Source organism: Pseudorasbora parva, chromosome 3, assembly GCF_024679245.1.
Source record: "Pseudorasbora parva isolate DD20220531a chromosome 3, ASM2467924v1, whole genome shotgun sequence".
In the NCBI taxonomy this organism is placed as follows: domain Eukaryota; kingdom Metazoa; phylum Chordata; class Actinopteri; order Cypriniformes; family Gobionidae; genus Pseudorasbora; species Pseudorasbora parva.
In genome coordinates this window covers 19,496,611-19,512,218 of record NC_090174.1, presented here as the reverse complement: position 1 = coordinate 19,512,218, position 15,608 = coordinate 19,496,611, and the positions used below count along the sequence as shown (strand labels likewise).

At 38.4% G+C, this 15,608-nt stretch overlaps 2 protein-coding genes across 13 annotated transcripts in view; one reads left to right on the top strand and one right to left on the bottom strand.

Moving 5' to 3' along the window:
• The window catches only part of dnm1b (dynamin 1b), a 59,187-nt gene extending 57,874 nt beyond the window's left edge, over positions 1-1,313 (bottom strand). For 11 of the 12 annotated variants that reach the window (XR_010904307.1, XR_010904308.1, XM_067438016.1 and 8 more), the window contains exon 1: positions 959-1,313. Coding sequence is in view for 9 of the 12 variants with exons in the window: in XM_067438016.1 (XP_067294117.1) it covers positions 959-1,119 (161 nt within the window). In the remaining 3 variants the exon portion in view is untranslated. The remainder of the gene's footprint in view (positions 1-958) is intronic. The other variant, XM_067438017.1, reaches the window with a different exon arrangement.
• A 1,540-nt stretch (positions 1,314-2,853) lies between these two features.
• On the top strand, positions 2,854-15,343 carry ciz1b (cdkn1a interacting zinc finger protein 1b). The gene is made up of 16 exons (XM_067438007.1): positions 2,854-2,931; positions 3,505-3,730; positions 3,903-3,997; positions 4,145-4,212; positions 6,680-6,761; positions 6,917-6,989; positions 7,154-7,242; positions 7,849-7,910; positions 10,205-10,384; positions 10,461-10,585; positions 11,568-11,661; positions 11,774-11,887; positions 11,974-12,099; positions 12,187-12,259; positions 12,344-12,465; positions 14,679-15,343. Exons 2-16 carry the CDS (start codon positions 3,543-3,545, stop codon positions 15,291-15,293), a joined length of 2,106 nt encoding a protein of 701 aa, XP_067294108.1. The 5' UTR covers positions 2,854-2,931; positions 3,505-3,542; the 3' UTR covers positions 15,294-15,343.
• Positions 15,344-15,608: the final 265 nt, after the last annotated feature.

The window sequence follows — 15,608 nt, the reverse complement described above, 5'->3', positions numbered from 1 at the left end:
TATAAAGTGTAAATATATATATTATAAAAATCCAATTGCTCTGCATTTGAGTCCTCGCCTCATCCCTCACCAATCCATACTGTCAAACTCAACCTGATGTTGAAAACCTGTATGACTTTCTTCCATGGAACACAAAAGGCAGAATGACAGCTTCAGTCACCATTCACGTTCATTGTATAAGGGGGGGAAATTGGATCCGAAATATTTAAGTAATTACATTAGCATTCCTTTCTAGGATTTTGACTAGGGTGAACAGAAACTGAAAAGCAGGGAATATGCCTGTGCCTCATGACTCTGACGCCCAATATGAGCGCCCGGTGAACATTTAACCGTGCACTTTGGTATCTAAGCAGCCTCTGAATGCCTTTTATGCGTTTATTTTCAATCAAACCATGAAAATCTACATAATAACATTATCTGAGGTATAGGCTACGTGATTAACTGTTAGGCTAATATAGCCCGTAAATTAAAAATATTTCACACAAAGATCCTTTCTTTTCCTAATACATCAGGCTCACTCGCGCTTATGATGCCCAAAAATGCTGGTGTAGATAGGCAGCTCGCTAGTATGGCCTCGTGCCTCGCGAGGAGGACACGTCAGCCATGAGCATCCTTCTGTCTGTCCCTCTCTTTCACGAGGCTGCTGCCAAACGCGGGTGTACATGTCGAGAGACTGAGTTAAGTTTGCATGTCCCGCATTATCTAGCCTAAATCATGATAAAAGAGGTTTATTTTGTTAGTGTAACAAGTTCACCTGATTTATAAGGGTACCTGACTAAAAACAGATGAGCTCCTCACTTCCATTGATAATACCCATATTATATGGTTTAAGTGAACATTATAGCTTAAGTGATTACTGAACATGCTGGTGCCCCATTCAAGAGTAAATAATGATACAGTGATAGTGGGTGTCACCGATGTAACTGTTAGTGATGCTGCCCATCAATTTGTCACTTACTTCCCAACGAAGTTCTCCAATACCGAGCTTTTCCCGGCACTCTGGCCACCGACCACCGCGATCTGAGGAAGGTCCAGGTTGGCATTTTGTCCGATGGCAGAGAAAGCGTCCTGCATTCTGTTTACCAGAGGAATCAAGTCCTCCATTCCCCGATTGCCCATATTGTGGGATAAATAATGCTCTATTTCACAGTGAATGAAAAGACCCTAGACGGAGACCTAACTGGCTGGCCTCGCAATATCTAAAAGCAATGTCCTAAATTTGCTTTAATTCCTCAGGCACCTTGGCGAATTGACATACGTCCTCCCCTACGCGTTGCTCCCTGCCTGTTTAGCACAGCTCTGCGGGAGCGATGCGGTGATGAAGCGGAGAAGCGCGCTGGATGTTGCAATACAGTTTCCAGCCACGAGGGGCGCATTGCATAATGAAAATATCGTTTGCCATTCCAATCAATGTTTAAATAATTGTTGCATAAAACAAATCAAATCTGAGCTAGGCATAAAGATGTTTAGTTCCTAATCTTAAAGCTCGGAAGAAAAGTAGCATTTAGGCCACGTGTTTTCTCTCCTTGCTGTTTTTACAAAAGCAGTTTTGATTTTAAAGTCACAAATCAAAATGGACAATCCAACTAGCCTACATCGATTATTTATAATAAAATAATCCTTTAAAAAATGGATGCAAGGCTGCAATTTTTGTAGGCCAACCCTGAAGTTAGCAATGGGGGGGAAAGGGGTTTTCGAGGGAACACCCTGGTTCCCTTGACAAAAATAAATAAATAAATAAATAAATAAATAAATAAATAAATCCCCATTGGCTTTTGGGTGATTGCAGAAAATATAAGGTCCATGACTAAGAAAATTCATCATGAATTTTCACGTTTTTTCATCATGATACTCTTCACAAACGAACACACTTTTTTAATGAATTTTGAAGCATAAAATAAAAACGGCAGAAGCCCAAATCACGTCCCGTCTCACAGTTTTTCTTGTTGGAGAAGCCATTTCACTTGAATAGACTATGCCTGAATCAGAAATCGCACCCTATGGGGTGGTATTTGAGGAGACAGCCATTTGTAGAGATGTCCGAAAACAATGTTATTAAGTGCACATATTCAATCCCACATTGCACCACAATAACAATTGCACAGCTGCCTGAATTCACTCAATTGTTTTCATTTACTCCTTCAAGTGAACTACATTAGTACAACTATTTAAAATTAATGAGATTTTGGAGTAAATCTTGATAAACGTTTAGGGATGATTTCAGATTCAGCCTAGTTACAATAGGGAAGAAACGTCTATTTTGCATGCATGCTGACTAAAATAAAACATAGGCTATGAGTAAAAGGTTTGTTTTTTAACAGCAGGCTACTTTTTTATTATTAAAACCTCAAACATGAAATATAAGGAAGCATACAAACATGCTAACAAACAAGGTCCTCAATAATTACCCCAAGGATGTGAATTTAACTTCTTGACAAATGAGACAACCATTTAAGTCCTTATGTAACTTGGTACAAAACCTCTTTAGGTTAAGAACCCTCCACTTTGTGTCTATCCAATGAAATACATAATACATTTATTCTTACATAAATAAATAGGCTACTTAATGAAAAAATACTATAGCTAACCTAACTAGCTAAAAAAAAGTAGGCTACTAGTGACATGAAAACAGATACCATAATAATCTTACATGTCAAAGTTTATCGTGATAGTAACCTGTTTACTGTGTATTATCAGTCAGATTAATTTTCTCTGATGAACTGTATTGCACAGACACAATTATTTGTGACTTTTAAAAAAAAGAAAAGAAAAAAGAAAAAAGCTATTTTCTTGAGAATTAAACTTTTCGTCCAAGCCGGGTGAGGGCGCACTAGAGTTAAATGTCTGCAACCTCCAAACCACAGCACCAGAGGAAGAGTCATCTACCATAAACAGTAAACACTGATGGAGTGAGGCTTTCATATCAAAAGGTGGGCTATTTCGTACATTTCTGTTACGCTGTTTTAATTACAAATCAGGTGTGAAATGTGTGCAGTGCATTACAAGTTTTCACAGAGATCACAGGCTTGAATTAGACCTCCCTTTTGCTCTTCATAAAGCTTTGTCTTAATAGCTCTGTCTCTGCTGTCAGGACTCATATTACACTCATATTCAAGTGTGACACCTTTGAGCCATATCATTTAAAATGAATATACATGTTTTTTAAATTATAAAAAAAATCTGTAAAAAACTGTCAGAAATATGCACGGGTAACGCGTAAACATTTAAACATTATTATTGCTTATTTATTTACGCAATGGTAAGATTAAAAGAATGTCTAACAGTATAAGTATAAAACCTAGTGAAAAAAAGTTCCATTCTTCTATATATATATATATATATACATTCAGCCTTGGTGAGATTTAGATACTGCTTTCAAAAACATTACCATGATAATACTATTGTTTTAGACATGTGGATGATGCATGGTAGTTTGCCAGTGATATTCCCAATTATTAAGTTGCTTAATTATGAATTAATGGTTTTCATGACCTGTTTGATAAGCACCTGGGATCATTGCACTGTACATCTTAGCATTAAAAATGCTGAAAGTGAAGCAGAAGCAGCAGCTCAAGCAATTTAGGCAGCAGCAGCACATGCAAAAGATACCTGGAACAGGCCTGTTAAAGCCTCAGGGAGGAGGAGCACCAGTTGCTTCACTCCCGTATTCACCAGCTTGTCGTTCTCCTCAGCAGTCTCCTCAACAGAGGCATGTGCATCCTGGAAGAAAGTAAGGGCTCATATTTGGTGGAATATGTAACTGTACTAAACATGTTGAAAGCTTTAAATGCTTGCCTGGATTTGTGCATTCTAGTGAATCTGCATCAGTTGTCAAAAAAATAATCAAATACAAATAATTGCCTTGTCGTGTGATTGTCTTTCTATAAATACCTGCGTAACAGACCATCAGCACCAAATGCCCCTTCCCTTCTTCCTTCAATCAGACCATGCCATAATCCCATGCTGCAACCGTGTGGGCTCATCCAAACAATGCCAGGTAAAAGATCCAACAAAAGTTGTTCTTGTTATACTACAGTATGTGTGTTGGATTTTACTATTTTATAACAGTATCCATTTGTTAGTTGACAAACCCCTGTGTTTAACCTCTTATTCTTTGTCTTCTCCCTTTTCTGAATCATTATAGATGTGTCATTCAGTCACTCCAAGCTGGTTAGACAATCTATTCTTGGGCCTCCTCCTATAGGCATTTCAGTAAGAGACCTCTGCATGAATTTTGAGCTGATAATTGAGCTGATCATTATTCCTATCCATGTGACATATTAACATTTTTACCCTTTACCCTCTGGGACAAATTCTGGGAATTTCCGCCTGGATTTGGCATCCCCAAACTTAAATTTTCCCTTCCCATACCCATATACCCCTAAATACACAATTTTGGTGTAATTTTGCAGGAAACCCTTTAAGTTACATAAACATTTAAATATATGTTGTCTGAGCTGTAATAAACCATTTTTGAAAGTTTATAACTCAAGTCCTGTGTGCTCTAGCACCTTGCAGACAGTTGTGGCTGTTTCCACTAGAATATTGATACTCAAATACTGAAAAAAAAAATGTCTGGAAATGGCCCCAGAGTAATGTAATGTAAATAAGTTACTTTTTGTAATAAAATAAAATGACGCATATCTCCAGAGAATAGACAAAATGGTACCATATATGAGGTCAGAGCTCCTCCACAGACATTTAAAATTAAAGTATACAGGTCCTTCTCAAAAAATTAGCATATTGTGATAAAGGTCATTATTTTCCATAATGTAATGATAAATATTTAACTTTCATATATTTTAAATTCATTGCACACCAACTGAAATATTTCAGGTCTTTTATTGTTTTAATACTAATGATTTTGGCATACAGCTCATAAAAACCTAAAATTCAAAAAAAAAAAAAACTAAAATAAATCTTAAAAAATTAGCACATCATGAAAAGGTTCTCTAAACGAGCTATTAACCTAATTATCTGAATCAACTAATTAACTCTAAACACCTGCAAAAGATTCCTGAGGCTTTTAAAAACTCCCAGCCTGGTTCATTACTCAAAACTGCAATCATGGGTAAGACTGGCGACCCGACCCTGTCCAGAAGGCCATCATTGACACCCTCAAGCGAGAGGGTAAGACACAGAAAGAAATTTCTGAACGAATAGGCTGTTCCCAGAGTGCTGTATCAAGGCACCCAAGTGGGATGTCTGTGGGAAGGAAAAAGTGTGGCAAAAAAACGCTGTACAACGAGAAGAGGTGACCGGACCCTGAGGAAGATTGTGAAGAAGGACCGATTCCAGACCTTGGGGGACCTGCGGAAGCAGTGGACTGAGTCTGGAGTAGAAACATCCAGAGCCACCCTGCACAGGCGTGTGCAGGAAATTGGCTACAGGTGCTGCATTCCACAGGTCAAGCCATTTTTGGGCTACAGAGAAGCAGAACTGGACTGTTGCTCAGTAGTCCAAAGTACTTTTTTCGGATGAAAGCAAATTTTGCATGTCATTCGGATATCAAGGGGCCAGAGTCTGGAGGAAGACTGGGGAGAAGGAAATGCCAAAATGTCTGAAGTCCAGTGTCAAGTACCCACAGTCAGTGATGGTCTGGGGTGCCATGTCAGCTGCTGGTGTTGGTCCACTGTGTTTTATCAAGGGCAGGGTCAATGCAGCTAGCTATCAAGAGATTTTAGAGCACTTCATGCTTCCATCTGCTGAAAAGCTTTTGAAAAACCATGGTATTACTGTGCTCAATTGGCCTGCCAACTCTCCTGACCTGAACCCCATAGAGAATCTGTGGGATATTGAGAAGAGAAAGTTGAGAGACGCAAGACCCAACACTCTGGATGAGCTTAAGGCCGCTATCGAAGCATCCTGGGCCTCCATAACACCTCAGCAGTGCCACAGGCTGATCGCCTCCATGCCACGCCGCATTGAAGCAGTCTTTTCTGCAAAAGGATTCCCGACCAAGTATTGAGTGCATAACTGAACATAATTATTTGAAGGTTGACTTTTTTTGTATTAAAAACACTTTTCTTTTATTGGTCGGATGAAATATGCAATTTTTTTGAGATTTCAGGTTTTCATGAGCTGTATGCCAAAATCATCAGTATTAAAACAATAAAAGACCTGAAATATTTCAGTTGGTGTGCAATGAATCTAAAATATATGAAAGTTAAATTTTTATCATTACATTATGGAAAATAATGAACTTTATATTTTAATTTTTTGAGAAGGACCTGTATACTTGATGATGTCCTCCTTATCAGGGTCCTTGGATTTTAAGAGGTTCACCCAGAAATGACAATTCTGTGATCATTTTCCCATCCCCGTCTCATTCCAAATGTGTAGAACTTTCTTAATTCCTGCTGAACACAAAATAATATATTTTAAAAAAAATATGATTGGAAAAAAACATTTCTTAATTTATTTTGTGTTCCACATAAGAAAGAAAGACATACAGTTTTGTAACAATAAGTTGTATGTAATTTATTATTTAATTTCTGATCTGAAACTGTGTATTCATATGGACACACTAGGGATGAAAATGACCCAAAAAATTGAACATCTTGTCAGATGGCATTAGTTATTCACTGAAGAAGATGAAATCTTTGTTAATGTATTAAATGGTATATTGTAATTTTGACAGTTTGTTGTAAATGGCTTTTACATTATATTTACATTACAGAAGGAGAATGTGTTAAACATAGCTGGAAAAAGTCATGGACAGACAAGAAAAATGAACACTGAATCAGGCATGGAAAAAGGGGGTGAGTAGTAGTACACACTAAACATTTGAGGAGATAGCTCTACTTACAGTAGTCTATTAACCAGTTGTGTTTTTATTATAAAATGCGTTTTCATCTAATTCTATCTAAAGATCCACAATAAATAAATTGGATGTTCTTTCTCATGCCCTAAAAAGGTACAGTTGGACAAATTCATTCTTCAGTCCCAGAACAAGCAGAGCCCCCCTTGAAAAAGCACAAAGGTCAGAGGTAATCTTGATTTTACTGTTATTGCTAAAAGCGGTTTGGTTTGGCATCTTGATATATCCTGCTATTGATCAAGGTAATATCACTGCAGACAGACTAAAATGAATGAGGTTGTTTTTGTGTTTCAAGTGACGTACTCACAAAACTTCCCTGTGTATTTTGAACAGGCCAAATGAACCGAGGGAAGAGTCTCCAAAAGGAGATAAGATACAGCAGCCACCAAAATCAAACTCTGCAAAAGTTTCAGACCATGACGGTATTTAGTGACTGTGTGCAGCATGCTATATTTGTCTCTTTAGCCTCAGGCAAACTACAAATCCCTTGAAAAAAGTCTCTCTCTTTTATTAAAATTATACTGCTATAAACTCTGCAACTTTAAAGGTTAGTTCACCCAAAAATGAAATTTATGTCATTAATGACTCACCCTAATGTTGTTCCCCACCCGTAAGATCTCCATTCATCTTCAGACACAGTTTAAGATATTTTATATCTAGTCCGAGAGCGTATCCAAGTGTATGCACACTATGTATTTTGTATATTTCGACCAAAATGTATTTTCGATGCTTCAAGAGATTCTAATGAACTAACTGATGTCTCATATGGACTACTTTGATTATGTTTTTATTACCTTTCTGGACATGGACAATATAGTTTGCATACACTTGGATACGCTCTCAGACTAAATATAAAATAGCTAAAACTGTGTTCCGTAGATGAACAGAGGTCTTACGAGTATGGAACAACATTAGGGTGAGTCATTAATGACATACATTTCATTTTTGGGTGAACTAACCCTTTAACATATTATATACCACTGGGTCTTGTTGAAATGTTGAACATAATTTTATTTCCCCTGATGCAGAGGATGATAACAGCTCTGCACAACTTGAAGAAGACAGTGTTGATCAGAACAGAGCAGCAGAGGTGCAGTATCATAGCATCATATTTCCATCTTTACCTCTGAAGATTCCCAATAATATCAGTTTAGTTGCAAGAAAAAATACAGTGGGTCACCAATTGTGCAAGTTCTCCTAGTTAAAATGATGAGAGAGACCTGTAATTTTCATCATAGGTACACTTCAACTATTAGAGACAGAATGAGAATAAATCACATTGTCTGATTTGTAAAGAATTTATTTGTAAGCATTTGGTCAATAACAAAAGGTAATCTCAGTGCTTTGTTATATACCCTCTGTTGGCAATGACAGAGGTCAAGCATTTTCAGTAAGTCGCCATTAGGTTTTTACACACTGTTGCTGGTAGTTTGGCCCATTCCTCCATGCAGATCTCCTCTCGAGCAGTGGTGTTTTGGGGCTGTGGCTGGGCAACACAGATTTTCCATGATTTTCTATGGGGTTACGATCTGAGGACTGGCTAGGCCACTTCAGGACCTTGAAATGCTTCACACCAAGCCACTCCTTCGTTGCCCGAGCGGTGTGTTTGGTATCATTGTCATGCTGAAAGATCAAGCCACACTTCATCTTCAAGCCCTTGCTGATGAAAGGAGGTTTTTATTCAAAATCTCAAGATACATGGCCCCATTCATTCTTTCCTTTGAACGGATCAGTCACCCTGATCCCTTTGCAAAAAACAGCCCCAAAGCATGATGTTTCCACCTCCATAGTTCACAGTAGATATGGTGCAGCTCATCATTCTTTCTCCTTCAAACACGACAAGTTTTTACTATTTACCAAATATACCATTTACCAGTTATATTTTGGTTTCATCTGGATAATCCATATGCTCTCTAGCAAACTTCAGACAGGCCTGGACATGTACTGGCTTAAGCAGGGGGACACGTCTGGCACTGCAGGATTTGAGTCCCTGGTGAAATATTGTGTTACTGATGGTAGCCCAGCTCTCTGCAGGTCATTCACTCAGTTACCCTGTGGGGTTCTTGGATTTTTGCCCGTTCTTGTGATCCTTTTGACCCCACGGGGTGAGATCTTGTGTGGAGCCTCAGATCAAGGGAGATTATCTGTGGTCTTGTATGTCTACCATTTTCTAATAATTGCTCCCACAGTTGATTTCTTCACACCAAGCTGCTTACCTATTGCAGATTCAGTCTTCCCAGCCTGGTGCAGGTATACAGTTTTGTTTCTGGTGTCTTTTGACAGCTCTTTGGTCTTGGCCATAGTGGAGTATGGAGTCTGACTGTTTGATATTGTGGATAGGGGGTGTTTATACTTATAACTAGTTCAAAAAGGTGCCATTAAAACAGGTAACGAGTGGAGGACAGAGGAGTCTCTTAAAGAAGAAGTTACAGGTTTGTGAGAGCCAGAAATCTTGCTATTTTGAAGGTGACCAAATACTTATTTTCCACCATAATTTGCCAAAAAATTCTTCAAAATGTGATTTTCTTCATTTTTTCTCTCATTCTGTCTCTCATAGTTGAAGTGTACCTATGGTGAAAATAACAGGCCTCTCTCATATTTTTAAGTGGGAGAATTTGCACAAATGGCTGACAAATACTTTTTTGCCCCACTGTATGTGAGCTGTTTGCAGAATATGTGAAAATATGAATAATTTGAACAAAATGAAAGAGACCATACAAAAATCTGTTGTTTTTTATTTAGTGCTGCCCTGAATGAGATATTTTACATATATATATATTTTAAATATACTCCACAAGACAAAAAAAAAAGGCTGAATTTATTAAAAATTACCCATTCAAAAGTGTATCAACCATTGATTCTCATCAGTACTGTGTGTAGTTACCTGGATGATCCATGGCTGTTTTTTGTTTTTTGTTTTTTGTTTTGTGATGGCTGTTCATGAGTCCCTTGTTTGTTCTGGGCAAATAAACTGCCCAATGTTCTTTAGAAAAATCCTCCAGGTTTTGCAAACTCTTAAGTTTTCCAGCCTCTTTTGCATATTTGAACCCTCTCCAGCAGTGAATGTATGATTTTGAGATCTTTGATTTTTTGTTGTCCATTTGTGTCCCCCAAACTTTGAAAGGGTAGTGTACGCATAAGACTGACGTTATAGAATCACTTACTGTGTCTGTGTAGAGCTGTCTTTCAGTTTCTCTCATGAGCTTGTAAACCTGGTAATCCAGGATATCAGAAAGGTACATGATGTAACTTTAAATCATGATGCTCCACCCATAGATGTTATATCATAACAATTAAATCTGCCTTGAAAAGAACTCCACCTCAAGAGAACACTTAATCAGCAAGAGCTTATATTGCATTAAACCTCCAATACTTGTCGTTCAGGTGCAGGGTGTTGGTACGTCTCTGAAGGTTACTATCCAGCGTAGCAGTGAGAGTCGAGCCTTCAGCACTTCACCTGAGGAGATTGCAGCAGGTGCAGGCCATGATGGGGAGAAAGAGAGAAGCAAACACACGGTCAAATTCACCTGCTACATTTGCAACATCACCTGTCCTGACCAGCAAGTAAGACTTGACTCTAATGTAAATTAGGAGAGGAGTCAGTTGATCATGGTATTGATCAATGTGCTGATCTCTGCAGGGCTTCCAGACTCACATGATTAGTTTAGATCATCAGCAACGTATGATGGAAATCCAGCATGTGAGTAACACCTGTCTGGCCACACTTTTACCCCAATCCCAGGAGTCCCTTCAGAAAACAAACAGGCAAGTGATGCTCTCCACACTTTAAAGGTTTAGGGTGAATTTTTAATAGTTTGACTTACTCATAACCATAAATGAACACTGTAACTCTGTGTTAATTGTTGAACCAATGACAGTTTGAGAGATCCAAAATAAAATGAAAAATAAAAAAGAGCATATGCCAAGTTCATAGAATTGTAATCTTTGTTTTCATATACCGATCAGGCATAACATTGACTTAATATTGTGTTGGTCCCCCTTTTGCTGCAAAAACAGCCCTGACCCATCAAGGCATGGACTCCTCTAGACCCCTTCAGGGTGCTGTGCTGTGGTATCTAGCACCAAGATATTAGCAGCAGATCCTTTAAGTCCTGTAAGTTGCGAGGTAGGGCCTCCATGGATCGGACTTGTTTGTTCATCACATCCCACAGGGAGGCCAATTCAGTACCTCAAACTCTTTGTACTCCTCAAAACCATTCCTGAAACATTTGCTTTTTGGTGGGGCACATTATCCTGCTAAAAGAATCCTTCAATCTTCTAACACATCCACTTTAAGGACAAATTGTTCACTTGCTGTCTAATATATTCCACCCATTAAGAGGTGGCATGATGAAGAGATAATCAGTGTCATTCACTTCACCTCATATTGTTATGCCTGATAGTTGTATATTTCACCAATCAAAAACTTTAAAAAAGAATATACATTTTTTGCAACAATCTTTATTGTCACCATTAATTGGTTTAATGTATCTTTGCTGAATAAAAATTAATAAACCTTTTTTTTTTTTTTTTTTATCTAACTGACCCTATAGTGAATTTAACTCACATTTAGAGTATAGTTTCATTGCAGGTATAGTTTAAAGGAAATGCGAGCATAACACTTTATATACTATATACAAATGTATATAGAAGGAATATACAAATTCCTCATGTGCTTGTGAACAGAAAGCTCCTTCTGATTATAATTCCTATTTTAGAAGACCTATTTTATTTTATTTTGTAACAGAGAGAGGAGGATGGGTCATCAGCGCTGGTGTCCTACCTGTCAGTGTCGTTTTTCTGGTGACCTCATCGAGCACAGACGAACAAAGAAACATAAGGTGATCTTAACATTAACAAAACAAAAATCACCATAATCAGTTAAAAAAAGTCCACATATAATTGTAGAGTTTAAACCACTGACTGTATGAAAATGCTGTCTTGTCTCATTAGATGGCAAAAGTGTCTTCGAGACCTTTCTGTACCCTGTGTGAGCGCCACTTTAGGACTCCTCGCAAGTTTGTTGAGCATATGAAGTCTCCTGAGCACAAACAGAGGGTCCAAGAGGTTGTTGTGTGTATTTTGTAGATATTTGAATATAAAATGTATTAAATTACATCAATAAGACATTGCTCTTAACACATTTGCTACAGTTAAGAAATGAGGGCGACCCAGAGGTTATGGAGGAGCTCATAACAGTGGATGCTATTGGCTGCTTTGAAGGGGAAGATGATTATGAGGAGGATAGAAATGAAGAAGAGGTTGCAGTGGTCGAGAAGGTTAGTTGCATGAGTTCATGTGCTCTTCTAAATTTGAGTTTCTTTTGTACTTATTGTATTTGAGTTTTTATTTGAATTTGTTCATAGCCTCCTGCTCATAGGGAGATTGCTCCTGAAGAGACGATTGATTGTAAGACATATGATCCAGACACACAATATGGTGAGTCCACATCTCCAACCACACCCCTAGATTGTCTAAGAACAGTTTCCGAGTTACTAAACAGTTCTGCTTTCTGACCCTCAGGCACTAATTTTGTGGTGCCTGTCGCTGGTTTCCTCTGTAAGCTGTGTCATAAATTCTACCACTTTGAGTCGTCTGCATGGGAAACTCACTGCAGGTCTCTTATGCACTTCCAGAATTTACAGGTAATGAAAATTATGGATTTAGTCATTTGACAGTAGTCAATTTTTCCCTTAATGTGCGTTGCATTTAAGAGGTGGGCAAATCTGAAATCTATAATGCTACAATCATTCATGATCAGACTTGCCATGAATTTTTTGGGAATGATTTTCCAGGGTAGGTCGCAAGGTCTTACCCCAACCATCCCCATTATATGGCTTGGGACTCACACACACACACTCACCAGTGATGCGATTGATCCAAAATTGGGTTGGTTTGATCCAAAATGTTTACCCGCGGTTAAGAGTCATCCAAAAATATTTTTTAGGATATTCGGGTCGCGGTCAGTTGAGTCGTTTGAAATAAAGATGACGCGGGACAAAATGTCTGATTTCCCAAAACGTTGAACTGAGCAGTGCTATTGAACCAATTTGGCGGGATTTTTGTTGGGAAAGTCAGGGGAGAGACACACACTTCGATTAGAATGGATAAATGAATGCAGCATCTTAATTGTTAAAAAAACTAAACTAAATAAATGAATAAATCAATCAATTTACCTTAATTACATAACACTTGGCTATATCATACAGCATTCAGAAAAATAACGGTTTGCGACTTTGCCCTCCTAAGGGATTTCACACTTCACCAAAAGTGGGCTTTCTCTCAGTTGACCTGCTGATGAATTCTCCAAGAAGGGTCAAAACATAAACATCGCATTCATTAATAATCTAGACAGCTAAAATGGAAAATGATGGGCCGCCTCAAGAACTGCCTGCTCTCGCCACTGCACCTCTGAGCGCATTACGTCAGGGCCTGAAACATTTCTCTCCTCCACAGGCTGAATTAATTGATATCATGACAGGGAGCATTTAATACTTTTAAAAAATGTGGGTTACAAAGCGGGTCGGGTACAATATTTTATTTTTTGCGGTCCGAGTTGTGGACGGGTTAGTTGAAAACCTTGGCCGGCTGCGGGGTGTTTTTACATTGACCCGCGCATCACTGACACTCACACCTACGGACAATTTAGCATCTCCAATTCGCCTATTGCCATTGGGTTAATTCAGGTTGACTGGGACACTTTTTGTCATCTTAAGTCATCTTATTGGCAAAAGGTGTCAAAATCACCCTACTGTTTTTGGATTGTGGTGGAAACCCAGAGGAAACCCATGCAGACACAGGGAGAACATGCAAACTCCACACAGAAAGGCCTCCTGACTCAGCATGGACTCGAACTGGGGACCTTGGGAATATTGAGCTACAGTGCTGCCTGTACTATAATAATACGGGTGTAAAAGTGACACATTCAAAAAATGTAATGGCCAGTCTGATTTGCCATTAATTATACACAGCCATACCTCAAACATGAAGTTTTTTAAATGTTTACACTGCTGTTGAAATGTTTGGGGTCATGTTTTTGAAATAAGTCTCCTATGCTCACAAAGGGATGTTATTCTATTCCAATGCACTATTTTTACATTGTTTTCTATGTAAACACGTCGTTCACATGCTCAATAGTCCAGCTAATGACATATTACAATTATGATCGGATAAGGGTTATATAGATCATGAAAAGAGGAAACAAACATGTATTCGGAGTATAGTAGTTTACTTGTTGGACACATTTTGTGAGCTGATGCTTGAAACAGGCATTGAGAAGACTTAGATGCTCCATACGGTGTGGAAATGAACGGGTCTTTATCATTGCTGAAGTGAGCGACAATACGATCGCAAATGGAAAAACAAGCAAACATGACGCACAAGCATATTCAAGCAAAAGCCAGCATATATTAGTTCTCGGCTAATGTCCGTTATTATGTGTGACTCGTGTGTTTTGAATAATGACGTGCACTGAGCGCTCCCTTCTCACCATCAATCGTAGAGACGCCCTTTACAATGCCCTTTACCTGCTGATTGGCTCTAAGTTTGTTATTGCACTCGGCCTGAGTCCGTTTTTTAAAACGGTTTTGAAATAACACTTACCCCATCTTTAAGGACTACAAATATACATGTGACGTATGTGACATGACAAATCATAACCAGACCATTTGAAAACTGCTTTCTAAAGACCTATAGGAGGTTCCCAAAGGAAGGGTGAATTAGCCACTGCTGGTTGACCTACATTCACTACTGACAAACATGTCAATGCAAATAATGTAGTTTTCTTTTTTAAAAACAAAAAGATACATAAACTGTTAATAGAGCTAATTCAGTGCAAAATGCTGTATTTGATTTTCAGAAGCATAACACCTTGAAAATGCAGAAGAACTGTGAGGGTGATGCCTCATGTAGCAGCTCAATGGGGGACCCTCGAGGCCTGGAGCTCATTTCTTCCTGCACCAATGAGACCATGATGTCTGACAGCAGCCAGGCAGATCTCAACAGACCACACATCAATTCATCACGAGAGCTCTTACCCTCGAGGAAGCTTAAGCCATCTAAAAGAACTCACAAACCCAAGACCTCACGCTCAAAACGCTCTGTAGCTCCACAGAACCCTTCTGTGGTCATGAAGCACCTTATATGTACTCCACATTGTGGCTCGAGGTCAAGCCAAGAGTCACACTGCCAAGAAAGCAGTAGGCCTGACTCAAGTGTTCAACTACAGCAAACAGAGTCTGGTGAAAAAGAAAAGTCATCCTGTGACCCTGTGCATTACTCAGAAGAGCAAAAAAAAGAGAGCGCAACACCCACATTTAGTTTGTGCCATGTATCACAGTTGAACTCCGAGGAAAATGTTTCAAAACCAATTGAGGTTAAAGAGACATTCAGCAAAGACCAATCCAAAAATAGCTTTCATGTTCATAAGAATCCATCAAGTGTTTCTGTGGGGGAAAAAATGAAGCCGTTTTAATAAAGCAATTATTTATAAAATAAATATTCAATTTCTTAAAAATGTTAAATATAGTTATTAGTAATGTTAAATATTAGTTAAACTGCAGAGGAAATAAGGTCACAGTTTGTCAGTGGTTAAAGAATGTTTATCCCAAATGTAGTTTTGAAAGCACCTTGGTCACCCCCACTTTGGTGGAGAAAAGAAAGCAAAACGGAAATGTATAAAACTGCATAGGCTAGGTCTAAAGTAGAACAGATTCATAGTTTAAAAAAATCCACAGATATTGTTTTCATAATTAATTTTGTTTAATTTGTTAAATATCAACATAATGTT

What these genes read in the sequence shown, in the direction of transcription:
- ciz1b (XM_067438007.1), top strand. Translation starts at nt 3,543, where the DNA reads ATGCTGAAAGTGAAGCAGAAGCAGCAGCTCAAGCAATTTAGGCAGCAG. An exon ending in AAAAGTTTCAGACCATGACG is followed by an intron (nt 7,243 to 7,848) that starts GTATTTAGTGAC and finishes CCCCTGATGCAG; the next exon opens with AGGATGATAACAGCTCTGCA. An exon ending in TGCACTTCCAGAATTTACAG is followed by an intron (nt 12,466 to 14,678) that starts GTAATGAAAATT and finishes TTTGATTTTCAG; the next exon opens with AAGCATAACACCTTGAAAAT.